Here is a 22,628-nt window from a genome sequence, read left to right on the forward strand (position 1 = left end):
TAAAAATGTAACATGACCTGCCAACGCTTGTGCTGAATACCCCATTCGATGAAGGAAAGCATGCCGTATTCCTTCTTAATCATTCTATCAACCTGCATTGCAATGGGCCTGAACATCCAGATCATTCTGTGTATCAATTTTCCCCAGGATCTTCAAAAATGCATCATCTCAGATTTGCCTGGCTTATTTCTCTGCCCAACTCTCCAATCCAATTATATTCTGCTGTGTTTTCTGACAGTCCCCTTCACTGTCTGCTACTCCATCAATCTTAGTGTCATCTGCAAACTTGTTAATCAGACCATTTATGTATATCACAAACAACAGTGGTCCCAACACTGATCCCAGTAAAACACCATTGGTCGCAGGTCTCCATTTAAAGAAACTCCCTTCCACTCTTTGTCTCCTGCTGCCCAGGCCAGTTCCTTATCCATCTAGCTGGTACACCCTGGACCCCATATGACATTACTTTCTCCATCAGTGTACTGTGGGAAACCTTATCAATCACCTTACTAAAGTTCATGTACATCTACAACCCTTCCTTCATCAAGCTTTTGATTCTAATACTCAAATTCATATCCTCGCCCACAACTTCCGATGTTCCCATTCTTCTCAACTGCCTCTGAGCTCACTCCCTAGTCACAGCTCTGATGACCGATCCTTCTCCCAGCTTCCATATCCAGGGATTCCAGCATTCATCTAGTATTGTGCTCAAAGGGTTATTCTTCAAACATAATCTAATTCTTGCATTCTAAAAACATGATGAGTATTTTGTTGTTGCAGCTCTCAAAATAGTCCCATTCAAAACGTTATTGGAAAGAAATTATTGATTTATATGCTGTTATTGAGCGTGGCTGTACTATTGACCTATTCTCATGGACTCGTAGAATCTAGGAATCCTTAAAAATGGCAGTGAGGACCTGGATACAACTGTCCCACCTCCTTTTTGTAACCAATTGTATTTTCACTATGGGAGCAAGATATGGAGAGAAGCTGAACCTTAGCATGGCCACTTCACTTCAGTGCTAAATTCAAATAGATCCTATTTTTACTTGAGCAAGGGACTTTCAGTGTGAAAGTTACAGTTTAAAGTCAATGTAAATGCTCTTGAAAGGCAAATAATGTTTGGAGGACAATTAATCTGAATTAAATAGTCTGCGCTCAGTGAATGCTTGTTAGGTTGGCTAATAGGCTCTAAGAGCTTACAACATGAGTGGGGTCATAATTGGCATTAGGATGGTATAGGGATGTGGAGGTCGTGAGAAGTCATGGATTGGCACGAAGTTGACATTCGGTCTGCAAAGGCACCATGAAGGTGGGTAGGAGCACTGCTCAATATGTATGGTCAAAGAAAATAACTAGCAAAAAGTCCAAGAGAATCAAGGGCGGTAATTTCACTAGACTATTTACCATTGTCAGCCCTGTGACCACTTCCATCTGCATCGGGGGTACCAGGTCACCTCCATCCTACGCCTCTTATCTGAAATAGACATCGTGCCCCAAATGGAGCAAACTTTTCAAAGGCAAGTGACACGAACCAGAAGGTTTTCACAACCCAGTGCATCTGCTTCAGTACCAAAATACCTTGGCCATAGTGTTGACAGAATTTTCAAAACCAAACTATGCTTTAAGCATTCCAACCAGTTTATATAAAGATCCAGTAGGTGTCAGCAGATACTGTGCTAGAAAGTAAATGTTATTAAAAATATCAAGAAACCACTGTGTTACAGTTGTCAAAATCAGTCTCGTTAATGAAAGAAGCAGGGTGGTACTTGGTAATTGTACACTGGCATCATAATATGATATTTCATGGCATTTTTGTCCCTTGACTCTTTTAAATAAATCATCAGTTTGCTATGTTCTGCCCCTTGTAGCCAAATAAAAAGAATGATATAAAACATATGTCTTGGATAGCATTATCTACTTCTTCTGTGTTATTGAATAAATATTTTTGTTTTTAGGTATTATAACTTAAGAACTGTCACACAATTAGTTTTCTGCCGAGTTGCTTCCTTCACAAATGTAGCTCACTTCAGTGCCAACATGTCTATTATGGACTTGAGGTATGCTCAAGCAAATCTTTTCTCTCCTAAAGCACTTTCCAACATGCCAGCATTAAATTGTTTAGGTTCTCTAGAATGCTTCCATTATGTCCAGAAAGTCTAGTTTGTTTTAAGTTCTCTCAAGGATTTCATATTCCAAATTTAACGTGCAGAATGTATTAAATGGAGTCAAAAGGTAATGTACTGTCACTTTCCTATTAAAATGACCAGGTAGTAGTTCAACCTTCAGATGTAGTTTGGATGATTTGTCAATAATAAATATTTTCAGATGTCAACTTTTTAGTTCCATTTATTTCCTTGTTGCGAGAAGAAAAGTATGTTACTTACAAGGTCTATTAAAGTAACATTAATAATTATAACTATCAGCAGATATATTTTATGTATGCAACTATTGCTGAAGTATTATTTGATAAGTAAGGAAAATGCATTAATCAGGCATTAACCCTTGGGATTAATTTGGGTTATGCAACAATCAGACTGATTTTTGCATTTTTTCTTTTGCAGTGCGGTGGCTGCTGGGCATTCAGCGTTGTGGAGAGTATTGAATCTTTATGTGCAATCAAAGAGGGACACCTGAAGTTGCTGAGTGCACAAGAGGTTATAGATTGCTCTTATAGGGATGCAGGTTGCAAAGGTGGCTCACCCATCAATGCCCTAATGTGGCTAAATCAGGTTGGTATGGCTTTTTGACAAATGACCAGTGTTTATTTGCCGGTGAGTCCATAGGAGTATCTTTTATGGAACATTACATTGGCAAACAAGGAAAACAAGGAGTTTACTATGTCCACCCTACACTCAAGGTAGCAGCACAAGCAAGATTAAATATTTTATAGCTCTCCAAGCACACACCTCACTAGTCAACAGTGCATTCCAATGAATCATTACTGTCTGGGAAAATTGTCGGGTTTGATTGGACATAGTAAAGATATTTACTATTTAAGATGATGAAAGAGTGAGAGAGAGGAAAACAAGAAAATTATAGACCTATTAGTGAAATTTATTGTGGTGAACTTGTTGAATTTTAATTAAAGAGAGTAATTGAACTTTGGAGAACTTTAATTGATTCGGACAGGCAACATGGATTAATGGAGGGAAGGTCATGTCCAATGAACCTAATTGCAATTTCTTTGAGTAAGTAAACTAGGGGGACAGGGAAATGCACTTGTTTATAATGGGCTTTTTCCATAAAGTATTCAATACGGTTGCTCAGTTTAACTAACGTTAAAAACTTTTGGCTTTCAATGTGCTCAAGAATGTTTCTGTGTTATTTTCTAGCCCAACAACCTTCCAACCAATAGTTCAAAATGTTCCCTTAGGAACTTCTGCTGCTATTGGAGAAGGCTATTCATGCACTATTAAATCCATTTCACATAGAGGAACAGCACTGCTGGTAATGTCATGGACAAAAGTGAGAATGGGGGTGAATTTTATATGATTAGTTTCCCCTGTTAACACTGCAACAGTAAAATATTGTTTGATTTATTACTTTCCCTTTTTACTCCTGTTCCTTCCTGATCCTCAAATTCCAGTTTTTGCATTACAAATTTTGAAATAAACTCATAACTAAATCATGTCATATTAAAAGAATGAGGATTATTAACATTCAAAATGTGAGGGAATTATTTTGGTACTCCATATACAAAAACAACCACTTAGAAAAATAATGAACCCTAGGAAGAGGTGGAGTTAGGTTATAATTTACATATTTTGGTGCATCCAGAGGTATTAAAACAAATCAGTTCACATGAGGTACAGCTTCCCCAAGGTCAATGTCCGACAGTAATTTCCTCATTGAGCTGGACCCAACTGTTTTCTCTCTTGCACACAAAACATAAGCTTCTTTCCAGCCAACATCATGTGGACAAGGTTGGGGGTATCAAACAAGGTTGGGGGGATCAGACAAGGTTGGGGGGGGGATCAGTCAAGGGTGGGGGATTTTTTTGGGGGGGTGGGGTAAGGGATGAGGGTGCAAAAATTGTTGTCAACTTGGCTTGCCATCATGCTTTCCCTGTTCATGGTGGGGGAATGCAAACAGCAGCTAATTCCAGAATGGTTTGTTTAAACAACTAACAAGCTTCAATTTCAGTCTGCAATAAAGATGGGCACTTCAGGTATTGAGAACCCTCTCTCAGTTAACTTTGGACAGTTGTTAAGCTAACTTCTACATCAGAGGTAATGAGATAACTGAAAGCATGGCCAATCATTTTAGGCATAATGGGGCTTAATGTTTTGCTTTATCAAGAGCTGGGGTGGAGGCAAACATCAGCCAACCTTTTGTGTCATCTTCACTTAGAATGTCTACTCAGTTTAGGGGGTTCAGACGGTCCTGCAAATATGTTAATGTGATCAGCTTTGGCCATTGCATGTGTCCAACAAGGTTGACTACCTTTTAAAGGAGCAGAATTTAATTCCAAAATACAGAATGGAGTGCAGTTTTCTTTGAGATGCTTCTTCATGCTCTCTGGCCATGATAGCAAGGTGGTAACAAGAAATGTCAATGGTTAACATTCTGAACGCACAACAGGGCCTGTGTTGATAATCCAAGTAAACCCCAAAATGCCAGTATGTTTTCTTGCCATATATTGTTCATTGTATATGCAGGATGTTAGCCAACACAGAATTTAACAATTGATAGCATGTTCCCCCTGAAAAGTAACTGACTACCTTTTCAACATCAAATTATATTGTTTTTGTTTTTTATGAGTGGGAACAATGATTATGAAAAGTAAATAAATGAGGATTTTTTTCAGATACAGAAGATTATACCCTACATAAATTAGGTAAATATAGACAAAGTATAATAACTATCCCTTGCAAAGATATATATACACACATATATTGCCACTAATAATCATGTATATTGTCTATTTATTTGTTTTCTGTTTATATACAGAGCAAAGCAAAGCTGGTGAAAGAGTCAGAGTATCCTTTCAGTGCAAAAACTGGAATGTGCCATTATTTTTCAAAGTCTACATTTGGTGTTGTTATCAAAGATTATAAAGCATATAACTTCAGGTATTTGAGATTTCTTCAGTCTATTATATCATCTTTGATGCAAAATTGAATTGACTGGGACATTATTTTTGAGATAAAATCAACGAGGTAAAAACAATGACTGCAGATGCTGGAAACCAGATTCTGGATTAGTGGAGCTGGAAGAGCACAGCAGTTCAGGCAGCATCCAAGGAGCCGCAAAATCGACGTTTCGGGCAAAAGCCCTTCATCAGGAATAAAGGCAGAGAGCCTGAAACGTGGAGAGATAAGCCAGAGGAGGGTGGGGGTGGGGAGAAAGTAGCATAGAGTACAATAGGTGAGTGGGGGAGGGGATGAAGGTGATAGGTCAGGGAAGAGAGGGTGGAGTGGATGGATGGAAAAGGAGTTGGGAAGGTAGGACAAGTCCGGACAAGTCATGGGGTCAGTACTGAGCTGGAAGTTTAGAACTAGGGTGAGGTGGGGGAAGGGGAAATGAGGAAACTGTTGAAGTCCACATTAATGCCCTGGGGTTGAAGTGTTCCAAGGTGGAAGATGAGGCGTTCTTCCTCCAGGCATCTGGTGGTGAGGGAGCGGCGGTGAAGGAGGCCCAGGACCTCCATGTCCTCGGCAGAGTGGGAGGGGGAGTTGAAATGTTGGGCCACGGGGTGGTGTGGTTGATTGGTGCGGGTGTCCCGGAGGTGTTCCCTAAAGCGCTCTGCTAGGAGGCGCCCAGTCTCCCCAATGTAGAGGAGACCACATCGGGAGCAACGGATACAATAAATGATATTAGTGGATTTGCAGGTACATCAGACACATTTATTGTATCCGTTGCTCCCGATGTGGTCTCCTCTACATTGGGGAGACTGGGCGCTTCCTAGCAGAGCGCTTTAGGGAACATCTCCGGGACACCCGCACCAATCAACCACACCGCCCCATGGCCCAATATTTCAACTCCCCCTCCCACTCTGCTGAGGACATGGAGGTCCTGGGCCTCCTTCACCGTCGCACCTTCACCATCAGACGCCTGGAGGAAGAACGCCTCATCTTCCGCCTCGGAACACTTCAACCCCAGGGCATCAATGTGGACTTCAACAGTTTCCTCATTTCCCCTTGCCCCACCTCACCCTCGTTCCAAACTTCCAGCTCAGCACTGTCCCTATGACTTGTCCGGACGTGTCCTACCTGCCTATCTCCTTTTCCACCTATCCACTCCACCCTCTCCTCCCTGACCTATTACCTTCATCCCCTCCTCCACTCACCTATTGTACTCTATGCTACTTTCTCCCCACCCCCACCCTCCTCTAGCTTATCTCTCCACGCTTCAGGCTCTCTGCCTTTATTCCTGATGAAGGGCTTTTGCACGAAACGTCGATTTTTCTGCTCCTTGGATGCTGCCTGAACTGCTGTGCTCTTCCAGCACCACTAATCCAGAACATTATTTTTGAGAGCTAAGTTGTTGGCTGTCAAGCTGATAACGTGGAACTGATATCAATAAAGTAGTTCTGTATTGCTGTAATTTAGAACATAAGAAACAGGAGCAGGAGAACCTCATATTGCCACATCGGCCTGCTCTACCATTCAATAAAGTTATACCTGATCTTTCAGCTCAGCTGAAAGAGAGATCAGCTGGAAGGAAATCAGTATATTCGGGAAATGGGGTGTTGGAGAATTTAATGGAATTAAAGATGGATAAATCCCCAGGGCCTGTTAATCTACTTGCCAGAGTATTACAGTGACCCTAGAAATAATGGGTGGTCATCTTTCAAGATTCTGATCATGTTTTCCGGGTCCTTAAGGGGGAGGGGGAGCAGCCTGAAGTCGTGGTCCACATTGGCACCAATGACATAGGTAGGAGGAGGGCTGAGGATGTTAAACAGGCTTTCAGGGAGCTAGGTTGGAAGCTCAGGGTTAGAACAAACAGAGTTGTTGTCTCTGGTTTGTTACCCATGCCACGTGATAGAGAGTCGAGGAATAGGGAGAGAGAAGAGTTAAATGCGTGGCTACAAGGATGGTGCAGGAGGGAGGGATTCCGGTACTTGGATAACTGGGGTTCTTTCTGGGGAAGGTGGGACCTCTATAAACAGGATGGTCTGCACCTGAACCTGAGGGGCACCAGTATCCTTGGGGGGAGGTTTGATAGTGCTCTTGGCGGGGGGGGTTTAATCTAACTCTGCAGGGGCATGGGAACCTAGACTGTAGCATTAGGGTGCAGGACCTGGAGTGTAGGGAGGTTAGGAACATGGCATCAATCTCAAAGGAGGGTGCCTGTAAACAGGAAAGTGGCTTGAAGTGTGTATACTTCAATGCAAGAAGTGTATGAAATAAGGTAGGTGAACTTGCAGCGTGGGTTGGTACCTGGGATTTCGATGTTGTGGCTATTACGGAGACATGGGTAGAGCAGGGACAGGATTGGCTGTTGCAGGTTCCAGGGTTTAAATGTTTTAGTAGGGTCAGAAATGGGGGTAAAAGAGGGGGAGGTGTGGCATTGCTTGTCAAAGATAGTATTACAGCGGTGGAAAGGACGATGGATGAAGACTCACCATCTGAGGTAGTTTGGGCTGAGGTTAGGAATAGGAAAGGTGAGGTCACCCTGTTAGGAGTTTTCCACAGGCCTCCTAATAGTCCGAGAGACGTAGAAGAAAGGATTGCGAGGATGATTCAGGAGAAGAGTGAAAGTAATAGGGTGGTTGTTATGGGGGTCTTTAACTTTCCTGATATTGATTGGGAAAGCTATAGCTCGAGTTCGTTAGATGGGTTGGTGTTTGTTCAATGTGTGCAGGAGGGTTTCCTGACACAATATGTAGACAGGCCAACAAGAGGTGAGGACATACTGGATTTGGTTCTGGGTAACGAACCAGGCCAGATGTTAGAATTAGAGGTAGGTGAGCACTTTGGGGACAGTGACCACAATTCGGTGATTTTTACTCTAGTGATGGAGAGGGATAAGTGTGCACTGCAGGGCAAGAGTTATAGCTGGGGGCAGGGAAATTATGATGCAGTGAGGCATGACTTAGGATGCATAGCTTGGAAAAGTAGGCTTCAAGGCAAGGGTGCAATTGATATGTGGAGCTTGTTCAAGGAGCAACTATTGAGTGTCCTTGATAAGTATATACCTGTCAGGCAGGGAGGAAAGGGTCGTGTGAGGGAGCCGTGGTTTAATAAGGAATTGGAATCCCTTGTTAAATGGAAGAGGGCGGCCTATGTAAAGATGAGGCATGAAGGTTCAATTGGGGCGATTGAGAGTTATAAGGTAGCCAGGAAGGACCTGAAGAGAGAGCTAAGAGCAGCAAGGAGGGGACATGAAAGGTCCTTATTGGTAGGATTAGGGAAAACCCAAAGGCTTTCTATAGGTATGTCAGGAATAAAAGAATGACTAGGGTAGGAATAGGTCCAGTCAAGGATAGTAGTGGGAAGTTGCGTGTGGAGGCTGAAGAGATTGGGGAGACACTGAATGAATACTTTTCGTCAGTATTCACTCAGGAACAGGTCATTGTTGCCGATGTGAATACTGAGTCACAATTAAGTAGAATGGATGGCTTTGAGGTATGTAGGGAAGAGGTGTTGGAAATTCTGGAAAGGGTGAAAATAGATAAGTCCCCTGGGCCTGATGGCATTTATCCTGGGATTCTCTGGGAAGCAAGGGAGGAGATTGCAGAGCCATTGGCCTTGATTTTTATGTCCCTGTTGTCTACAGGAATAGTACCAGAGGACTGGAGGATAGCAAATGTGGTTCCCTTGTTCAAGAAGGTGAGTAGGGATAACCCTACTAACTATAGGCTGGTGAGTCTCACTTCTGCTGTAGGCAAAGTCTTAGAGAGAATTGCAAGGGATAGGATTTATGAACATCTGGATAGGAATAATGTGATCAAGGATAGTCAGCATGGTTTTATGAAGGGCAGGTCGTGCCTCACAAACCTTATTGAATTCTTTGAGAAGGTGACTAAGGAGGTGGACGAGGGTAAAGCAGTAGATGTGGTGTATATGGATTTTAGTAAGGCGTTGGATAAGGTTCCCCATGGTAGGCTACTGCAAAAAATACGGAGGTATGGCATTGAGGGTGAGTTGGAGGTTTAGATTAGGAATTGGCTGGCTGGAAGAAGACAGAGGGTAGTAGTTGATGGTAAAGGTTCATCTTGGAGTGCAGTTACTAGCGGCGTTCTGCAAGGATCTGTTTTGGGACCATTGCTGTTTGTCATTTTTATAAATGACCTGGAGGAGGGGTTAGGAGGTTGGGTGAGCAAGTTTGCGGATGATATAAAAGTCAGAGGAGTTGTTGACAGTAAGGAAGGATGTGTCAGGTTACAGCAGGATATAGGTAAGCTGCAGAGCTGGGCAGAAAGGTGGCAAATAGAGTTCAATGTAGGTAAGTGTGAGGTGATTCACTTTGGTAAGAGTAATAAAAAGATGCGGTACTGGGCTAATGGTCGGATACTTGGTAGTGTGGATGAGCAGAGGGATCTTGGTGTCCATGTACACAGATCTCTGAAAGTTGCCACCCAGTTAAATCGTGCGGTGAAGAAGGCATATGGCATCCTGGCTCTTATTGGTAGAGGAATTGAGTTCCGGAGTCCTGAGGTCATGTTGCAGTTGTATAAGACTCTGGTGCGGCCGCATCTGGAGTATTGTGTGCAGTTTTGGTCGCCATACTGTAGGAAGGATGTGGAGGCACTGGAACGGGTGCAGAGGAGGTTTACCAGGATGTTGCCTGGTATGGTAGGAAGATCGTATGAGGAAAGGCTGAGGCACTTGGGGCTGTTTTCATTGGAGAAAAGAAGGTTTAGGGGTGATTTGATAGAGGTGTACAAGATGATGAGGGGTTTAGAGAGGGTTGACCGTGAGAACCTTTTTCCACGTATGGAGTCAGCTATTACGAGGGGGCATAGCTTTAAATTAAGGGGTGGTAGGTATAGGACAGATGTTAGGGGTAGGTTCTTTACTCAGCGAGTCGTGAGTTCCTGGAATGCCCTGCCAGTAACAGTGGTGGACTCTCCCTCTTTATGGGCATTTAAACTGGCATTGGATAGGCATATGGAGGATAGTGGGCTAGTGTAGGTTAGGTGGGCTTGGATCGGCGCAACATCGAAGGGCCAAAGGGCCTGTACTGCGCTGTATTCTTCTATGTTCTATGTTCTATTCTATAGACTCTGGAATAGTTCCTATGGATTGTAGGGTTGCTAATGCAAACCCACCATTTAAAAAAGTTGATATAGAAACAGGGAATTACAGACTGGTTAACCTGACTTCACTAGTGGGGAAAACACGAAATGTCCATTCTAAAAGATTTCATAGCAGAACACTTGGAAAGCATGGGACAGGATAGGACAAAATCAGCATGGATTTGTGAAAGGGAAGTCATGCTGGAAGTTTTTTGGATGCACCTAACAGAGTTAATGAGGGAGAGCCAATGGGTATGGTTTATTTGGACTTTCAGGAAACTTCAATAGGGTCCAATGTCTGAGATTAACATGTAAAGTTAAAGCACGTGGGATGGGGATAATTACTGACATGGATATAGAAATTGTTGGCAGACAGGAAAGAAAGAGTTGGAATAAACATTTTTCCAAATGACAGGGTTCCATCAAACCAGTGGATAAGGGGGGAGGGGGGAGCGCAATGGTGGTTTAGCACGTTGACCTGTACACTGCTGAAGCCAGGCGGCAACTCAAAGACACCTCCTCCTACTGCCCCCTCAATCATTACCCCCCCCATCACCAAACCATCATCTCCCAGTCCGTATACAACTTCATCACCTCAGAGGATTTCCCAACCACAGCTTCTAACCTCCTAGTTCAGGAACCCTGCACTGCCCGGTTTGACCTCCTACCCAAGATCCTCAAGCCTGACTACCCTGGCCAACCCATCATCTCAGCCTGCTCCTGCCCCACCGAACTCATCTCTGCATACCTTGATACTGTCCCATCCCCCCCAGTCCAGGATCTCCCCAAATATGTTTGGGACACCACCCACACCCTCTACCTCCCCCAAGATCTTTCTTTCCCTGGTTCCAACGCCTCATCTTCACCATGGATATCCAATCCCTCTACACCTCCATCCGCCATGACCAGGGCCTCCAAGCCCTCCGTTTCTCCCTCTCCCACTGTCCCCACCAGTACCCTTCCAGTGACACTCTCATTCATTTGACTGAACTGGTCCTCACCCTCAATAATTTCTCCTTTAAATCCTCCACTTCCTCCAGGCGAAAGGGGTAGCCATGGGTATGCCTGTCTCTTTGTTGGTTACATGCAACAGTCCATCTTCCGTAGTTACACCAGCACCATTCTCCACCTTTTCTTCCGCTACATTGATGACTGCATTGGTGCCACATCGTGCTCCCACGAGAAGGTTGAATAGTTCATCAACTTCACAACATATTCCACCCCGACCTTAAGTTCACCTGGACCATCTCCCTCCCCTTCGTGAACCTCTCCATCTCCATTAACGGTGACCGACTCAACACGGACATCTTCTACAAACCCACCGACTCCCACAGCTAACTAGACTACACCACCACCCATCCTGTCTCATGTAGAAACACTATCTCTTATTCTCAATTCCTCCACCTTCACTGCATCTGCTCCCAGGAGGACCAGTTCCACCACAGGACACACCAGATGGCCACCTCCTTCAAAGACCGCAATTTCCCCTCCCACGTGGTGGTGATGCCCTCCAACACATCTCATCCACTTCCTGCACCTCCGCCCTCCAACCACCCCTTCAATCGCAACAAGAAATGCTTCAGTATGAAAACAGAAACCTTCCACCCCACCAACCACCGGATACATCGCATCATTCTCCATTTCCACCACTACAAACGGACCCCACTACCAGAGATATATTTTCCTACCCACCCCTTTTCACTATCCATAAAGACCATTCCCTCCGCGACTCCCTCGTCACGCCCTTCACCAACCCACTCTCCCTTCCCAGCACCTTCCCCTGCCACCAGGGGAAATAAAAAAACCTGCGCCCACACCTCCCCCCTCACCTCTGTCCAAGGCCCCAAAGGAGCCTTCCACATCCATCAATGTTTCACCTGTACTTCCACACGTCATTTACTGTATCTGTTGCTCCAGATGGGGTCTCCTCTACATTGGGAAGACAGGATGCCTATTCGCAGAGCTCTTCAGAGAACATCTCCGGAACACCCACACCAACCAACCCCCCGCCACATGGCCAAACACTTCAACTCCCCCCTCCCACTCCTCCAAGGACATGCAGGTCTTGGGCCTCCTCCATCGTCACACCTTAACTACCCGATGCCTGGAGGAAAAACGTCTCATCTTCCACCTCAGGACTCTCCAACCCCTCGGCATCAATGTGGATTTCACCAGATTCCTCATATTCCCCCCCCCACACCTTCCAACCTTCCAACTCGGCACCCCCCTCATGACCTGTCCCACCTGTCCATCTTCCTTCCCGCCTATCTGCTCCACCCTCCCGTCCAATCTATCACCTTTACCCCCACTTCCATAGACCTATTGCGGTCTCAGCTACCTCCCCCCAACCCTACCCTCACCCTCCATTTATGTCACAACCCCCGACTCACAGCCTCATTCCTGATGAAATGTCGATTCTCCTGTTCATCGGATGCTGCCTGACCTGCGGTGCTTTTCCAGCACCACACTCTCGACTCTAATCTCCAGCATCTGCAGCCCTCACCTTCACCTAGTGACGAGTGGAGTACAGCAGAGATCAGTGCTGGATCCCAGCTGTTCACAGTAAATATCAATAAGTTGGATGAGTGAACGAAATGTTGTTTCCCCAAGTTTGCAGATGACACAAATCTAGATGGGGGAAATGAGTTGTGATGATAATCCAGAAATGCTTCAGTATGAAAACAGAAGTTGCTGGAAAAGCTCAGCAGGTCTGGCAGCAGCTGTGCAGAGAAATCAAAGTTAATGTTTTGAGTTCGGTGGCCCTTCCTCAGAAACCTGAATGATGTTAGATTGAGGAGGAGGGAGGTTGAGGTGCATCGATACCTGGGTGTTTTTGTTCACCAATTGCTTGAAGTAAGTATGCAGGTGAAGAAGGCAAATGGCATGTTGGAAGAAGATTTAATTCCAGGATCAGGGATGTGTTGCTGCAATGGTACAAGGCCTTGGTGAGACCATATCTGAAGTATTTTATGCAGTTTTGTTCTCATTATTTGAGGAAAAATGTCTGGCTATGAAGGGAGTACAGTCAGAGTTTACCAAACTGATTTCTGGGATGGCAGGACTGACATATCAAGAGAGATTGGATCAGATAGGACAATATTCACTGGAGTTTGGAAGGGTGAGGAGGAGATCTTGTGGAAATCAATAAAATTCTAACAGGAATAGACAGGATAAACTCAGGAAGGCTGTTCCTGAAGACTGGGGATTCCAGAACCAGGTGTCACAATCTAAGGATAAAGGGTGGGGTGGCATGGTGGTTCAGTGGTTAACTCTGCTGCCTAACAGCGCCAGAGACCCGGGTTCAATTCCAGCCTCGATGACTTTCTGTGTGGAGTTTGCACATTCTCCCAGTGTCTGCATGGGTTTCCAAAGATATGCAGGTTATGTGATTTGGCCATGCTAAAATTGCCCGTAGTGTTCAGGGATTCGTCAGGGGTAAATGTAGAGTAAGAGGGGAATGGGTCTGGGTGGGTTACTCTTCGGATGGTCAGTGTGGACTTGTTGCATCGTAGGGCCTGTTTCCACACTGTAGGGATTGTATGCATCTATGGTAGGCCTTTTAGGATTGATGAGGAAACATTTCTTCACTGGAAGTCTCTGCTGCAGAAAGCAGCTGAGGCCAAAACATTGAATAAAACATTTCAAGATGTTATGCTTTTAGAGGAAAAGGGACATCAATGTAAGTAGGTAGTGCTGGTATGGGAGGACCCTTATGGCATAGTGGTAATGTCTCTAAATGTTAGGTTTAATTCAGGTCTTAATGTCTCCAGAGTGTGTCATAATGTGTCAAAACAGGTTAATTTTAAAAATCTATAAGTATGATGTTAGGGTGACGTAGATAGGGTGCCTGAGTGACAGGTAGGGTGCCAGCTGGGATTGGTGCAGAATGCCAGCTGGCTGGGATACCAGGTGGCAAGGGGGATAGGTAAATGCTTAGGATAGGTTGGGTGAGCCAGAGAAAGTAGGTCCCACGGGGAATAGAGTGGGTGTCAGATCTGGGGGTGTTTTGATCTGGCAGAGTGGGGGTGGGTGGTTTCTGTAATTGCAAGTCTTTCCTCCTGACTTTGATTCCATTTTCTTTAATATCCTTTCCAAATAAAACATGATCAGTCTTAGTTTTGAAGTTTTTAAATGACTTAACCTCGGCAGATTTTGGGTTTTTGTTTGTTCAAGATACCTGAGGAATTAATTTCTACCTATCCTGCCAAGTTGTTTAATCATCTTAAATGATACCTCAGTTATGTTAATCCTCCATGTTCTACATTTAAGAAAATGCAAGCCTTGTCTACAGAACCTGTCTTTATGATTTAACCCTTTTAATGCCTCATAAATGCTATTTGTGATCTCACTTTTTTTTCAGGGTATTGTATATTTAAACATCGAGCCCCTGTAGTGATTCTCTCCCAAATCAGTTACCCCAAGCTAATTATTTTAAATAGCATTTGGCCATTGCACTAGTACAGCGATCACTCCAGAGTTCCTTACAGTTCATTGTTGACACGGTACAGTTCTTCATTTTTATCGATTGTTTGTAGGTTGGAATTCTTTATAAGATTGAAGAGTTACGTAAATGGCACAAAAACAGAAAATGATGGAGAAATTCAGTAGATTTGGTAGCATTGGTAGAGAGAAAAACAGAGTTAAAGTTTTATGTCCAGTGACCCTTTGTCAGAACAGATACATATAGGGCATTATGTCCATCTTTGACTATTTACCTGTATTTTGAACATTTATTCATTGATACGATGTCACTATCTTTTGTTTCCCCATCCCTAATTGCCTTTGATCTGAGCAGCGTGCGATGCCATTGTTCTTCAAGGACAGTATTACGGTGACAGAAAGAACATTTGATGAGGACTTGTCTACTGAGGTAGAATGGGCTGAAGTCATCCTGTCGGGAGTTTTCTATGGGCCTCTGAAAAGTTCCGGAGACATAGAGGAAAGGATTGCAAAGGTGATTCTGGATAGGAGTGAGAGTAACGGGGTAGTTGTTATGAAGGGCTTTAACTTTCCAAATATTGACTGGAAATGCAGTAGTTGGAGTACTTTAGATGGGTCAATTTTTGTCCAGTATGTGTAGGAGGGTTTTCTGACACAGTATGTAGACAGGCCCACAAGGGGTGAGGCCACATTGGATTTGGTACTGGGTAATGAACCTGGCCAGGTGTTAGATTTGGAGGTAGATGAGCACTTCGGTGATAGTGACCACAACTCAGTTACATTTACTTTAGTGATGGAAATGAATAGGTATATACTACAGGGCAGGAGTTACAGATGGGGGAAAGGCAATTATGATGCGATTAGACAAGATTTAGGATGCATAGGATGGAGAAGGAAACTGCAGGTAATGGGCACAATTGAAATGTGGAGCTTATTCAAGGGGCAGCTACTGCATGTCCTTGATGCCTAGGGGACTGTGGTGGTGGTGAGCAGCTACCTTGAACCACTACAGCCATGTGCTCTCAAAGGATCCATAATAACGTTAGGGAGGGAGTTCCCATGTATCTGATGTTCTTGTCCTTCTAAACGGCAGAGGTCAAAAGTTTGGAACGTGCTATCTAAGGAACTTTGTTAATTTGTTCCAGTCATTTTGTAAACATTTTGTACTGATGCTACTGAGTGGATTGTTGAAGTAGTAGATGCTTGTCCTGTCTCGCATCAATTTTTGTTGGAGCTGCAGCCATTCACGCAAGTGGGGATTATTCCATCTCACTCCTGATTTCTGACATGTAGATGGTGGATAGGTTTTGGGAAACAGGAGGTGAATAACTGGCTGCAAAATTCTTTGACTCCAACCTTTCTTTGTAGTCACTGTGTTTATATGGCTAGTCCACTTCAGTTTCTGGTCAATGACAACCCCCGACAGTGTTGAATAGTGTGTGATTCAGTGGTGGTAACACCTTTGAATGTTAAGGGATGATGGTTAGATTTTCTCTTGTTGGAGACGGTCATTGCCTGGCACTTGTGTAACATGAATGTCACTTACCACTTCTCAGCACAAACCTGGATGTAATGCACTTCTTGCTTTGTTTAGAAATGAAATGCTTCAAAAATGTAATGTTGATATTAATCACACAAAATTTAACACAATAACAACGCAACAGAATACTTTTTTCTATGGAACAAAATTACATTCAAATTCCAATAAAATGATCAATATAAAATATATGATAGCATTGCAGTTCTTAAAATATTGGGTTCTTCGCTAAATTTGAAAATTGCCTTTCTAGTTATTAGGTTTGTTGACTTCTGCACTAACCTAGGTATATTAATTATTGTGCAATAAGTACTATGTAGTTACTTATAGCTAAGTTAAAAAATAATCATATCTTTAACAACCATCAGCTCACTTTTGCAAGCAGGTTAATATCTTTAAAAACGGAATCATCATGTTCAATTGAGAGGTTTTTACAAGGTGCTCATTAAATTTCGTGGGTCATTTTTTATTTTGCTGAGATAAAATAATATGCTACTTTGATGTTTTCTATGATTAATTTTGTTTCACTACATTTTTGATGTGTTCCAATATTTAAAAAAAAACTAATCTGTATTTATAAATGTTGCTGTATGTAGATATAATGAAGATGTTATGATGGAGAAACTGTTAGAATGGGGTCCCTTGGTGGTAGTCGTGGATGCAGTAAGTTGGCAGGACTATCTTGGTGGCATTATTCAGCATCACTGCTCTCAAGGAAAGTCAAACCATGCAGTAGTCATCACTGGTTATGACACGACAGGTATTTGAAATTTAATTTCATAACTGAGACTTTGAAAGTTCAGTTTATTGAGCACTTACAGAACCATTTTGGTTAAAATGTGTGTTGTTCTCATTTTGAGGTTGTCATTCTGATTTCATTATAAGATATTCTTGAAGGGGTCTGGAATGCACTGCCTGGGAGTTAGTCGAGTCAGGATACCTCACAACCTTTATAAAATACTTGGACAATCACTTAAAATCTTGTAATATTCAAGGCAGTGGACCTAGTGGAGGTAATAGTATGTTTTGGCAGTACAAACTCAACATAGCAACACGACAGTTGGCGGAAGAGTGCCTCATCTTCCGCCTAGGAACCCTCCAACCACAAGGGATGAACTCAGATTTCTCCAGTTTCCTCATTTCCCCTCCCCCCACCTTGTCTCAGTCAAATCCCCCAAACTGAGCAACGCTTTCCAAACCTGCAATCTTCTTCCTGACCTCTCCGCCCCCACCCATTCCGGCCTATCACCCTCACCTTGACCTCCTTCCACCTATCACATTTCCAATACCCCTCCCCCAACTGCCTCCTCCCTACCTTTTATCTTAGCCTGCTGGACACACTTTCCTCAATCCTGAAGAAGGGCTTATGCCCGTAACGTCAATTCTCCTGTTCCTTGGATGCTGCCTGACCTGCTGCGCTTTTCCAGCAACACATTTTCAGTACAAACTCAATGTCCTGTAATGTGTAATGTATCTTTTACTAGCTTGTGGCCTCTTTGGAGAGTTGTGGGATACAAACCGAATAAATTTTAACAATGAAACTGCACTAGTTGTGGAGTAGATCATAGACACACAGAATATTTCCAGTCACATTCAGAACACAGGATTTACTTACAATGAAAATCAGGAATCTGCCTTTCCGATTCTAAATGGAGTAACGTAGACTATAGCAGGTTATATCACCTTGTTCAAAACAGTTACCCAAGAATATAGGCTGTACTTGAAGGGTTGTAAAATTCAAAATTAATCTCCAGACGCAGCCTGGGCAATTCAGCCTGAAGGGATATGTGGTTTTGGTGACTTACCTGTGAGACAGGAAGGCAGCAAACCTTTCTGAAAACAGTGTGGAACAGAATGATATAAATTGGGACCAGTAGTTAAGGCCTTCCCCTACCTCTGAATTGGGAAGGCACTGTTAAATGCAGCATGTCCAGTTTGGACAATACCAGTGATATCACAAGAAACTCTGAAAAAAGCTGATTGGTTGGTGAAGAGCTGTTTGCAAAGAGCTGGGTTTATTGGAGCCAGTTGGTGAGTGATGTTATTTTCTACCTTATGATCTCCAATTTTAAAAATTCTGAAAATAAGCTTAAGCATAGTTAAAGAATGCCCATTCTGTGCCATGAGTGAGGTTGTGGATACTTCATATAGCCTGGACAATCATATATGTCTAGCCTCAAAAATTTGAGCTTTGAGTTTTGGAACCAAAGCAGAGGTTGGAGTAACTGTGGTTTATCCACAAGTATGAGTCCAGTGCACAGACCTTGTTTCACAAGGTGGCCATGCTATAGATGGTTCCGTAGACAGGTGCTGAGGAAGGAGATGTGGCTGTGGTAGCGAGTCTGTTTGAGGACGTGGCTGAAGAGCTTCAGGGCAGATGAGATGTCCTGGGGGGTGGTGCAGTGAGAGAGGGATTCACTGAGATCCTTGTAGAGGGAGGAGGAGAGCTTCTTCAAGGAAGACATCCTTGCAAGAGAATTCGCAGTAGGTTAAAGTCAACTAGGAGAAAGTGAGGACTGCAGATGCTGGAGATCAGAGCTGAAAAATGTGTTGCTGGAAAAGCGCAGCAGGTCAGGCAGCATCCAAGGAGAAGGGCTTATGCCCGGAATGTCGATTCTCCTTCTCCTTGGATGCTGCCTGACCTGCTGCGCTTTTCCAGCAACACATTTTTAAGCTCTGATCTCCAGCATCTGCAGTCCTCACTTTCTCCATGCCATAGATGCCATACAAACCGACCGACTCCCACAGCTACCTAGATTACACCTCCTTCCACCCTGCCCCCTGTAAAAACGCCATCCCATATTCCCAATTCCTTTGCCTCCGCCACATCTGCTCCCAGGAGGACCAGTTCCAATACCGAACAGCCCAAATGGCCTCCTTCTTCAAAAAACGCAATTTCCCCCCAGACATGGTCGACGATGCTCTCCACCACATCTCCTCCACTTCCCGCACCTCCGCCCTTGAGCCCCGCCCCTCCAATCGCCACCAGGACAGAACCCCAGTGGTCCTCACCTACCACCCCACCAACCTCCGGATACATTGTATCATCCTCCGTCATTTCCGCCACCTCCAAACAGACCCCACCACCAGGGATATATTTCCCTCCCCACCCCATCATCATTCCGGAGAGACCACTCCCTCTGCGACTCCCTCGTCAGGTTCACACCCCCCACCAACCCAACCTCCACTCCCAGCACCTTCCCCTGCAACCGCAAGAAGTACAAAACTTGCGCCCACACCTCCCCCCTCACCTCCCTCCAAGGCCCCAATGGATCCTACCATATCCGTCGCAAATTCACCTACACCTCCACATACATCATTTACGGTATCCGCTGCACCTAATGTGCTCTCCTCTACGTTGGGGAGACAGGCCGCCTACTTGTGGAACGTTTCAGGGAACACCTTTGGGACACCCGCACCAACCAACCCAACCGCCCCGTGGCTGAACACTTTAACTCCCCCTCCCACTCCACCAAGGACATGCAGGTCCTTGGCCTCCTCCATCCCCAGACCCTGGCCACAACACCTGGAGGAAGAGCGCCTCACCTTCCGCCTAGGAACCCTCCAACCACACAGGATGAATGCAGATTTCTCCAACTTCCTCATTTCCCCACCCCAACCACCTTATCTCACTCCTAACCCCCGGATTCAGCACTGCCCTCTTGACCTGCAATCTTCTTCCCGATCTCTCCACCCCCCCCCCCCACCCCCTCTCTGGCCTACCACCCTCACCTCCTTCCACCTATCGTATTCCCAGCGCCCCTCCCCCAAATCACCCCCCCCCCCCACCTTTTATTTCAGCCCGCTTGGCACACCAGTCTCATTCCTGAAGAAGGGCTTATGCCCGAAACATCGATTCTCCTGCTCCTCGGATGCTGCCTGGCCTGCTGTATTTTTCCAGCACCACACTTTTCAACACATGCCATAGATTAAGGCTGGGTGACTACTCCGCCAGGTGAGAAGACCAGGCAGGTAGTACAAGAATCTCTTGAATCCAGCTCACTCATTATCTAGTTTTCAGTTTGAATACTGATGAAGGTGATGTCTCATCAGAAGAATGCAGCAAGAACCAACTTGTGGCTGAGCTGGGGTGGAAGAGGAGCGGAAGAGTAATCATGGCAGGGAATTTAGTACTTATGGGAACAGACAGGAGTTTCTCTGTAGGTAAACATGACTGCACAATAGTATGTTGTCTCCATCTATGCTTGATTTTCAAAACGACATACATCCCTATTAGGTAAAAATACTGAACAGGAAAAGAGAGAGAACCATGGCAAACAAGGCAAGTCAAAGATAGTATGATATAGTATAATATCAAACCAGGAGGCTTACAAAAGAACAAATTTGTCAACCAACTCTCAGAGCTCCCTTTTGGAGCATCAACGATTGGCTCATGACTTGCTAAGAAGCAATAGTCAAAGTTGTGACTGCCTGTGCTACAACCATTGATGAATCATAGATGAATCCAAAGAAGGCTTCTGCTTCACAATACTCACCAACATCCCTAAGGAAAATAAAATTGTCCTCCTTGGAGACTTCAACACCAGGATTGAAAAGGACTCCCAACATTGAAAAGGAAGGAGTCAGGAAATGCAATTTCAATGGGATTTTACTGTTCACCAATTATGCAAATTAACAGTTTGTCACAGCTAACATTTCCACCAAAAAGGCAAGTTCAAGACTTCCTGGAAGCATCCATGATCCAAGCACTGTCACATGATCCACTACATCATCATTCAATCCCAAGATCAAAAGAATGTCCTCATTACAAAACAATGACTAGTGCAGACAGCTGCCAAACAGACCACCAGCTCATCCACACCTCAATGTCCATCAAGTGCCACTCAAAGCAGGTAGACAAAGAAGCAATTCAGAAAGAAGCTCAATGTTGAGCAGCTTCAAGAACCAAGCAAACTAACTTACTTCCAGTAATGTCTTAACCAAAATCTCCAATGAGTTAATTTTAACGGAGTGGAGAAAATCTGGAAGGAACTTAATGCAGCCATCATCTCTTGCCATGATCAAACCATCGGCTGTATGACTGGGAAACACCAAGAATGATTTGATGAGGATGACCACATCATCCAGGACCTCATTGACAAGAAGAGGAAAACTCAATGAGCCTGGTAAAAAGAAATCAACAGTGAGTCAAAGATATCAAAAATGAAAGGTAGAGTTACAAAGAAGAAGTAAGAAAATCAAGAACCAATGGCAAGAAAGCGAAGGAGTTACAACTCTGTGCTGACAAGTATGACACCTGGGATTTCTATAGTGCTACCAAGGCATTCTACACACCCAACACCCTTGGCCTCAAATCAGTGCAGAATAAGAGTGGAACTCTTTTGAGAGGGAGAGAGAAATCATCAGCCTCTTATGAAGAGAATATTTCCAAGAATTTGTAAACCATGAGGGAATTATTGTTGAGTACATGTTTGAGGAAATCCCTCAACTCACCATCAAGGATGATGCCACCATTAGACACATGAAGAATGGAGAAGTAATGGGATTTCGGTAGAGATTTTTGAACTTGGAGGAGCAAAGCTTACCTGCCATCTCCCTCAACTCTTCCTCAGAATCTGAGACAAAGAAGGAATCTTTGCCAATCTCAGGGATGCTGCCAATACCACCATTTTCAAGAAAGAGGTAGACAGTGGGAACTACCGAGCAGTCTCCGTACTCTATATCGCTGGGATGATCATCATCCGAATCCTCACCAGGCACCTTCTCCCAATCTCTGAGGAAATCCTTCCTGAAAGCTAGTGTAGCATCCTTCCAAACCATGGAGCTAGGGGCATGATTTTCACAGCTCAGCAACTCCAAGAAAAATGACAGGAATAATACCAACACCACACCACCTTTGTCAATCTGGCCAAGGCTTTTGACTTAGTAAATCAGGAAATGTCATGGAACATCCTGTCAAAAGTCGGCTGTCCAGTGAAATTCATTTGCATCTTCCATGTACTCCATGACAATATATCAGCAACTATTCCCCTTCTAACAGGCGTACCGTTGTAACTGTTTTGGAGGGGTAGGGGTGGTAGCCTCTCAGGGGGGTATAACAGTAGCAGCCAGGCCTGTGGCATCACAACTGGCTCTGCTGTAGAGCAGGGTCAGGCAAGATCCAAGTGAGTGATAGTGGTAGGAGACTCACTAGTTAAGGGCACAGACAGGCATTTATTTGGCTGTGTTCAAGACGCGAGATGCTGTGTTGCCTCCCTGGTGTCAGGGTCAAGGACTTCTCTGAGTGGCTGCTTGAAATTCTTAAGGGGGAGGGTGAGCAGCCAGAAATCATTGTGCACATTGGTACCAATGACATTGGTGAAAAGAGGGGTGAGGTCCTCTGATATAAGTACAGGGAGTTAGGAAAGAGGCTGAAAAGCAGGACCTTGAGGGTAGTAATCTCTGGGATACTACCAGTGCCACATGCTAGTGAGGTAAGGAGTAGAAAGATAAGAGAGATGA

General features: G+C 44.3%; 1 protein-coding gene across 3 annotated transcripts in view; it reads left to right on the forward strand.

Moving 5' to 3' along the window:
- Nucleotides 1–22,628, forward strand: part of ctso (cathepsin O) — a 71,685-nt gene that overhangs the window by 34,748 nt on the left and 14,309 nt on the right. For all 3 annotated transcript variants that reach the window (XM_072584278.1, XM_072584276.1, XM_072584277.1), the window contains exons 4-6: nucleotides 2,565–2,732; nucleotides 4,954–5,075; nucleotides 16,763–16,926. In XM_072584278.1, coding sequence (XP_072440379.1) covers nucleotides 2,565–2,732; nucleotides 4,954–5,075; nucleotides 16,763–16,926 — 454 coding nt within the window. The remainder of the gene's footprint in view (nucleotides 1–2,564; nucleotides 2,733–4,953; nucleotides 5,076–16,762; nucleotides 16,927–22,628) is intronic.

Source organism: Chiloscyllium punctatum, chromosome 14 (assembly GCF_047496795.1).
Source record: "Chiloscyllium punctatum isolate Juve2018m chromosome 14, sChiPun1.3, whole genome shotgun sequence".
Lineage (NCBI taxonomy): Eukaryota > Metazoa > Chordata > Chondrichthyes > Orectolobiformes > Hemiscylliidae > Chiloscyllium > Chiloscyllium punctatum.